The sequence below is a fragment of the Paracoccidioides lutzii genome, assembly GCF_000150705.2.
Source record: "Paracoccidioides lutzii Pb01 unplaced genomic scaffold supercont2.23, whole genome shotgun sequence".
In the NCBI taxonomy this organism is placed as follows: Eukaryota; Fungi; Ascomycota; class Eurotiomycetes; order Onygenales; family Ajellomycetaceae; genus Paracoccidioides; species Paracoccidioides lutzii.
The window spans coordinates 180,393-189,121 of record NW_015440969.1 but is presented as its reverse complement, the minus strand read 5'-3'; the positions used below and the strand labels follow the sequence as shown (position 1 = coordinate 189,121).

Here is an 8,729-nt window from a genome sequence, read left to right as displayed (position 1 = left end):
AGAACAGTAATTAAATAATTAACAGCAACAGAATAAAAATAAAAATAATTATCTATTTATAAATTTTATTATTATTATTATTATTATTATTATTATTATTTTTTACTTTTTGTATTAATATTAATTAATAATGAATAAATTTATAAATATAAAGTTAAATATATTATATAGAAAAAATTTATTATTGAAAATATGCTCTTATAATAAAAGAAGCTATTTTTAATATCTTAGTAGAAGGATATTGTGATGGCGTTGGCTACTCGTTGTCTGAAGAGGGGTAATAGCAACGGCCTAGCAATGGATAAGGAGATCCCCAGACCCGTCCTTCGTAAATCATCTTAGTATTCGTCGAAATAGCCTACCTAGTTGGCAATCAAACACCCGTTCATCTGCGCCTGGATTGAAGCTGTGACAGATATTGAAAAACAACTAGTTAATTTAAAACTAGAATATAATAATGATAACTTGTAAAATTTTCCAGTTCTTTAAATATTTAATAATTCTCATTAGTTATATCAGCAGGAAAATAAAAACAAGAGTTATATACAAAGACTTGAATAACTTTGAGTTAATGAAAAGATATTGATTAAAATATCAAGATCTGCAAGTACAGAATGATCAAACCTCACTATTATGAAAAAGCAGAACCAGAATATATATTTGCTGCAAAGGAGAAAGACAAAGAGAAGGAAAAGCATACAAGATCTAGCCGCTGAATTCAACGCAGAGGAGGCCTAACTTGAGAAAAGGCATACTGAGCCCGCTATTCTGCCTGCTCAGCCTGTTGAGAGAGTCCAATATTTAATCGTCTGCACCCTCTGCCCCTGCCCCAGCGCCTAAGGTCACACTCACCAGCTCCATCACCACAGTGAAAGCAATTGTGGTTCTCACAGGCAATAAAAAGAACAAGATGTCCCTAATCCTAGTATAGTTTCATTTAATTTAATTAGCGGTTGTTTGAGCGTAAATAGTTCGGGTTAAAATCTAGTTAGTTGCAAAAATAAATATATAATTCGGTCTTTGCGCTCGCTTGTGGATTTTACGTTACTACTCCTATCACCAGCACCAACCACCCAGAGCCACTTCTACTGGACTTGGCTAACAATCTCACTCGCCCTCGTAAGGCTCTCCACCATTTGCTGGCATTCCTTTCGTCGGCGGATGGTATATTCACTTTCGCGGAGGAGGTCGTCGAATTCCTCGGATCGGTACATTTGGGCAAGGAGCTCGCGTTGCATTTCATCTTTGGTGTGCCTGTACGTGCAGATTAGTTTGAGTGTGGGAAGAAAGAAAGGAAAAGAGGAACGAAAAAAAAAAAAAAAAAAAAAAAAAAAAAAAACATACTGGACAAGATTAAGCATAACTGCCTTGGGGACCATGTCGATCATGGTTCTCTTGACGATGTTATAATATGAGTTTATCAGGAGTTCTATTTGAGTCGTCGTTAGTACGTAAACCAGGAATATGTCTGCAACCGTCATAGATAAACATCGGAGCACCACATACTAATAACCTCAACCTCCGAATTCTCCCGCTCAGACAAAGTCCCGGACGCCTTGAGGGTGGGCGGTGGAGGCTCCATTGCCGCCATCTTCTTCTTATTCTTAGACGCAAAGAAGCTGCCGAAGAACCCACCGTTGGCGTCTGACATGGGATCAAGCGACGGGCTTGCCGATCGTGGAGGTACTGCTGAGGGCGGGAGGGGTTTGCCCGTCTTGGGATCGACCTGCGTTGGCCTGGAGGCAGCGTGTCGTTCATTAACGATAGCCATCGCCTAATAATAAACAATGGTCAGAAGGAAGTTGATATCGGAAGAAAAGGGGGGGGGGGGGAAGTTATTGTATAAAACTAACCCTATGTCCATTCAAAAAATCCGGGTGCCCAGTATTGATATAGCACGACTCCATCGCCACCAGATCCCTGACCAATTTGTTCGTCGGGTCCATAGCCTGCTTGAAAAACGCAATGACAACACTGTGGAACTTCTCTTTGAGTTGCGGATATCTACGGAACGGTTGCTTGCTGAGCAGCTGTCCCAGAATCCGGACGAGTTCGTCATAAACTAACGACACGCATTTCAAGCTTGGGTCCTCAAGTCTCTTGATTTGCTGTTTGACAATAAGTTCGAAGGCGGTGGTACCGACGAATAGGGCCGGAGAGGAGCCGGAGGAGTTGTAGAGGATGGTGCGAATATCGATATCTTTAACCTGGTCGAATGGATCGACTGCCTTGACGCCGTTGGAGTAGAGTTCATGGAAGACAAAACTAATACGCGCCCCTCCCGAAAGCTCGACACTGGATAATTCCTGGTTATTTCCATCCAGCACTGTCCGATATTCGTTGCTGAATTCCGTGATGATGTTGAGGATGATGTTGGCGCTGTTTCCGAGCATGGAGTCGCCAAGTTGGGCGAGCTCGGTGGTGTATTTCTGGAGAGAAGAGGCGATACGAGCTTTGATGTCAGGAAGAGTTTGTTTAATGTGCATCATGAGAATCTATATATCAGTGTTAGCTTCCAAGGGCGCATAAGAGCTCATTATCCTTCTAAACTGCAAGCATACCAAATTCAATTTCCGGGCAAGATATGGCGTTCCACAATATGACGACTTATTCCGATAAGCCTTGTGGTTCTCGAAGAAATTCTTCTCATGCTCCAGCGCATAGGAAATGGGTCGTTTATTCTCGATATCCCTTTGCCCGCGGTTGACGACGGGTACGTAACCCAGACGCAGGGGAATAATTCTGCCAGCAAGAATATCCACCACGTCCGTTCCTGTGTCCATAAGATCTACTTTTGTAAGCACACCAATGGTCCGTTGGCCTTCGGGATCGACCTCTCGGGCAAGTTTCAGGCCGTCGGAGTTGGCAAGATCCTGGTTCGCAGCAGTGACGGCAAGGATAATGGCATTTGACTTGCTAATATGCTTTAATACCATATCTCGTATTTGCTTCTCGATATCTTTGGGTTGATCTCCGACCGGGACTTTGGTTAAGCCGGGCAGATCGACGAGGGTGAGTGTCAGGACGTTCGGGGAGTAGATCCTCAGATTGATCGGTACTGGTGAAATGCCCGCATTGCGCCCAGTCTTCTGCTCAGTCTCACGAACAATCTCATCTCTGATCTTGTTGAAATCGTAAAACTTTTGCCCAGGGATATGCAGGAATTCGCCATACTCGTCCAGATTAGCCTCCTTATCGGTGGTCTCGAGCTTCTCTTCCTTCACCCCGTTGGCCTGCGGTTTCACTAAAGAAGGCCTATTGATAAGTTGTAGAACAAGGGGCCGTCGAGTTACGATTCCGGAACCTCTAGGAAGACTAATTTTTGCGGTTCATCTCTAGTCAGTGGGCCCGTCGCTGGAGAGATGAGAAAACATTTAGCAATAGCCAACTCACAAGTCTCTTCCAACGATATTTTCCAGCACTGAACTCTTTCCGCTGGACTGTGAACCGACGACCACTATTTGCGGAAGATCAATGGGGTTTTGAACCTAAATCGGCGTAGCAAAGGGGTGTGTGTCAGTGCCGGTGTCAAGCCTCGCCCAATATGAATGCGCGGGGGAAGGAAAGACATACACCAACTGTCGTGAAGACATCCTGCAGCTTATTTACCAGCGAAATAAGGGTGGGGTCATTAACATTTATTCTATTCGGGGGCAAGGTTAGCAAGCTAGCATCATTGAGCGGAGAGATGACAACGACAGGGTCATCTATCACAGGTATTTGGAGACGCACGAGTAACCAGTTTGGGGCGCCGACATGTCGGGCAGAGAAGGCGCCTTTGCCTCGTAGTAACTCAGCCAGCGAATACAAGTGATAACTCGGCAGAGGACAGCAGAGAATCTGCGACGTGTGGAGGTGTTGGAGGTGTGTTTTGTACGTGAGCCGTCCTGAGGAAGACAGAGAGACATGAATGTTGCATAGTTATCGCGCTACCGTGGCCCTCCCCATGGTCGGGCTGGCGGATGACTAAGCCACCCAGCCGCTGGGAGGCTTCTCAAAAACGTCCAGATACTTCTTAGGCATCCGCATTTCTCGCATTTCTCGCATTTTTCTCGCAAATATTATCTTTGGGACGAACTACGCGGGAAGATCACAGGAAATGACTAAGACGGCCGCGCGTCATTGCTTTTACAGCTGTTACTGTCCAGCTCCCTCACGCGTCCCTCTGCAATCAAATCTCCCATACTCCCAAGAATCGGGGATATCTGAACGGGGACCTTCCAAAGAGCAAGCTTCCAATGAGAAGAGTCAACTCCACAGGGGGTGTTTGCATAGCTCTATGATAAGTATCGAAGCACACAGATAGTTAGATGAAACCATACTACTTAAATCATCCTCGACAATGAGATAATGTACCCTCCTTTCACACCTGGCACGGGATGGATCTAGGCAGCTTTTATGGAGACAGATGATACCCAAGTCACGGTATTAATGGTTAGCGTTCTGAGTATACTGAGACGGTCATACACACATTCTCCGCTTGACAGTGCGGCCTATCATGCAACACAGTCTGCAACGAGATGGGAGATATTCACCCGTATTTTCCGTCATATGATCCGTGCGATCAGGACGCGCATCAAGATAAATCCACCAATAAAACAACCCACAAAAAGGGGCTTTTATGAGAAAACCTTACACTACGTAAAAAACAAAAGCGGCAGGCTTTTAGTACTATTGCCACGGAGCCTCCAATCTGGGACCATGGACATAAGCTAAACTACCAGGGGTCCCAAAAAGAAACACAAAAGGCAAACCAAAGAAAAAGAGTCTGCATGCAGCTCTTGCAAACAAAACGACTACATTGACGATGTGGGAAGTTTTATAATATGGAAGAAGCTAAAGCAAAAGGAAAAAGGGGGGTTGGAGGGAATATCGACTCTACTCGTCACACACTGAGGCGAACTTCTCAGACATATCTTGAAGGATTTTCTCATACTGTAGGTTCGTGCAGAAAATGTTAGCATACGAAATAAATTACCCTTACAGATGGGGGGATGAAGGGGGATGTGATGTTGGGTTGCGGCATGTGGGGGAATCATCACCTTTTTAGTAACAGCCTCTTCATCATCTGGAATCTCAAATTTCATTCCCCGTAGCATATTTTGGATCTCAGCCGTGGCCTCTCTAACCTTTGCCCAGCTCTGTCCCTGCGCAATGGCCTTCTGGCTCTCATCATGGTACCCCATGAATGCCTTCATCATGTACTCCGTCTTCCACAAGGGGCAGAACTGATCATAGTCGCTGTACCCGTTTTGCTGCAAGAAGTCATCCTTAAGTAACGCGGCGACGTCCAGGGTAATCTTGTCCGGATCACCAAGCGCCGATTTCCCAACGAGTTGGACGACCTGGTCCAGATCTTCGGAGTTGGTGAGCAGCTCTCTGATCCTGTTTCTGAGCCGGGGGAACTCCGGATGCTCCTTTGCGTAGTATTTATCGAGGACGTTGGTGTATTTACTGTACGAGACCGAAGTGTTGATGGACGGGAAGTGTTTGCGCTGCGCGAGCTTCTTGTCCAGACCCCAGAAAACTTGCACGATACCAAGCGTGCTGGTCGTGACGGGGTCGGTGAAATCGCCACCGGGAGGACTCACTGCGCCAACGATGCTGACGCTACCTATTCGCTTGGGGCTTCCTAGAGCTATGCTCTTGCCGGCACGTTCATAGAAGGAGGCGAGTTTGGCACCGAGGTAAGCGGGAAAACCCTGGTCAGCAGGCATTTCTCCCAGACGTCCTGAGATCTCACGGAGGGCCTCGGCCCAGCGAGAAGAAGAGTCTGCCATCATAGCGACATTTTTACCCTGATCACGGAAATATTCTGCAACAGTGATGCCGGTGTAGATGGAAGCTTCACGGGCAGCGACGGGCATGTTGGACGTGTTGGCAATGAGACAGGTACGTTTCATGATGGGCTCCTTACGGCCGTCGATGGTGATTGAGAGCTAGGTTGCAAGTTAGTTTTAAGAATTCTCTACGTGAAAAGAAGGGTAACAAATGTTCCCCTACCTCTGGGAAATCCATCAAGACTTCGGCCATCTCATTTCCACGCTCGCCGCATCCAACATACACAATGATATCGCTGTTGGAGAATTTGGAGACACTTTGACTGATGACTGTCTTCCCGCATCCAAATGCACCGGGGATACACACTGTTCCACCTTGGACACTCGGGAAGAGAGCATCAAGGACACGCTGGCCGACAATAAAAGGCGAATCGGATGCCAGCTTCTCGTTGACGGGGCGAGGGACACGAACTGGCCACTGGTGCACCATACTATATTCATATCTTTTGCCATCGAACTCAACTTCCAAGAGCTTCTCGTCGACGGTGTAGCTACCGGGCCCCGCAATGCGTGTAATAGTGCCCCGTGCGCGGGGTGGTAGGAGGATCTTATGGTCATCCAACAGGCTGTTCTCCCACACACTGCCCCAGATGTCACCGCCGGTAATGTGGTCTCCGACTTTGAGATTGGCTGGCTTGAAGTCCCATTTCTTTTCTCGGTCGAGGGCTGGGATGGAGATACCGCGCGGAATATAGATGCTGCCGGAGGCGTCGGAGATGGCTTTGAGAGGTCGCTGGATACCGTCGTAGATCGTCTCCATCAATCCCGGGCCGAGTTCTACAGATAATGGTTTTCCGGTTCTGTACACGGGATCACCAACAGTTACTCCGGCTAGATAGGGAAGGACAAACAGGTTAGTCTTGGTTTTGGAGCGGCCCGGAGGGTTCCGTTCAAATCACCTGTTTCCTCGTAGACCTGAATTGTAGCTTTGTCCGCATCGATTCGAATAACTTCTCCAACTAGTTTGTCGTAGCCCACTTGACACTAGAAAAACTGGGATATCAGAAAACAAGGGATCTCCAGACGTAGCTTCTGGGGGGACTATCGGCTTATTTGGACACCCACCAGTTCATACATCGCGCAGCCTATCATGTTCTCCGCAACGACGACGGGTCCAGAGACCGAGTAAATTGAACCACGGTGTTCCTCGCCGGGCTCCGCGTGATTTCTCTTCGAGTTTGCTGGAGACATGTCGGGAGATGAATTGTGCGAATCAGGCAGGGAGAAGCGGGGGAGGGGGAGGGGGAGGGGGAGAGGAGCTGGAATTCCGTTGCTGCTGCTGTGGCGTTGTTGATGATTGTGCTGATTATGTTGGTGGTAATGCTCGATGATAAGGTGGTTGTTGGAGTTGAGAGATTGCCTCAGGTTGGGCTGTGGCGTAAGCGGCGGATCGCTTGACAACCCGGTTCTGGGACTGGTAACGGTGGGAGCAGAGGGACGGCTGGGCGGTTCGCCTTTGGAAACGATGAGGTCTATGAGAGATGGCCGCGATTTTAAGGATGGTCGACCAAGGCCCAGCATATGATCTTGGGAATCGGAGCCCGGAAGGTAGCTTGAAGCGTCGTTGAGTAGGTGATGCGGTGCAGGTCTCTTCCCACTTGGTGGTTTGGCGGGTTGGCGATGATGCTTGTGGTTGGCTGTTGTCAGCGCCCGCCCAGTTCCCCAGCGCAATATTCTGGCTGGGCGGTAACTTAAACTATGGGCAATCATGGACCAGCATTTTAACTAAATCCCTCGCTAACCCAATCAACAGACAAATACTCTATCTGATTCTAATTCTATGGATCTGCAACTCTTGATTGATTGCATCTGCTACGTGAGTAAATATCTAATTTGACTGATGCATCAATAAATACAAAGGCTTTCTTTAACCATCGATTTATCACTTGTGTTCCTGTTGGGAGCAGAACGGAATCCATCCGCCGACATCATCATCATCATCATCATCATCATCATCATCATCATCATTGGGTGTGAAGCTTCACCAGGCCAAAAGTAGTCCAGTGGGTCTGTTCACTTCGCCTATAGTTGCGTACTTCGGGTGGTAGCTGAAAGGGCAGGACAGAGAGCAACTCTTGCAGCATGATCCCTGTAGTCCCAGATCAGTATATAAAATGTCTGGAATATTTGTATGTAAGCAGTTGTAGCAAGGCTCACTCTAAGAAGAGCTAAGAAGGCAAAGGGTTTTTATATTTTTATTGAAAGTAATTAATAGGGCTGAGAGTGTTGCTGCGTCCAGCGGTCCAAGGACGTGCTGAAGAAGCGATAATCAAGAATACAGAGAACGATGTCAATCAACGGCAAAACAATTAGCTGGCTGACGGACGAGAGATGGGGAGGCATGAAAATGAAGAAGAATTCTTAAAAGAACAACATATTGCCAAAGAGTTATATCTCAGAGCTGAGAGGTTGGCTCTTTCGAGTACCCTGTAGAATTCCCGACGATCATTAAGCTTCAACCTGTTTCCTCGCAAGGGTTGATCTCCACATACCCCCGGTCCAACGGCAGATTTACCCGGCTGGTCAGGGCCCCGTGGATTTCACCAGGGAGCTGATTAAACTCGCGGTTTCTGGAAGAAATGCGCCATGTGTAGAACTTAATCAGTCTCCTTCATTGACAGAATTTCCTGCAAGGAATGTTGTTGCATGTCTGGAAGTTTTGTGGGCCCCCCCCTTGGTCGAAGATGAGTGATGAACTACGAACTGTACTGTACATACATCCATACACCCATACAGTAGTTAGCTGCACTCGATGCATGTGTGCCGTGTGAAAGGATAGAGACAGGAGTGTAGTTACGAGAGCATGCTCCGGCAAGACTCCAAACAACAACAACAACAACAACAAAAAAAAAAAAAAAAAAAAAAAAAAAAAAAAAAAAAAAAACCTTC

At 47.0% G+C, this 8,729-nt stretch overlaps 2 protein-coding genes across 2 annotated transcripts; both read right to left on the bottom strand.

The window, feature by feature from the left end:
* Positions 1-1,085: 1,085 nt before the first annotated feature.
* PAAG_07286 (vacuolar protein sorting-associated protein) lies at positions 1,086-3,908 on the bottom strand (the record flags this gene model as incomplete). Its single annotated transcript, XM_015846191.1, has 8 exons — positions 1,086-1,254; positions 1,345-1,429; positions 1,507-1,774; positions 1,854-2,495; positions 2,562-3,315; positions 3,394-3,488; positions 3,574-3,643; positions 3,733-3,908. 8 exons carry the CDS (start codon positions 3,906-3,908, stop codon positions 1,086-1,088), a joined length of 2,259 nt encoding a protein of 752 aa, XP_015700626.1.
* A 970-nt stretch (positions 3,909-4,878) lies between these two features.
* PAAG_07285 (vacuolar ATP synthase catalytic subunit A) lies at positions 4,879-7,550 on the bottom strand (the record flags this gene model as incomplete). The annotated part of the gene is made up of 5 exons (XM_015846190.1): positions 4,879-4,935; positions 5,043-5,939; positions 6,004-6,671; positions 6,740-6,824; positions 6,906-7,550. 5 exons carry the CDS (start codon positions 7,548-7,550, stop codon positions 4,879-4,881), a joined length of 2,352 nt encoding a protein of 783 aa, XP_015700625.1.
* Between the last annotated feature and the right edge of the window lie 1,179 nt (positions 7,551-8,729).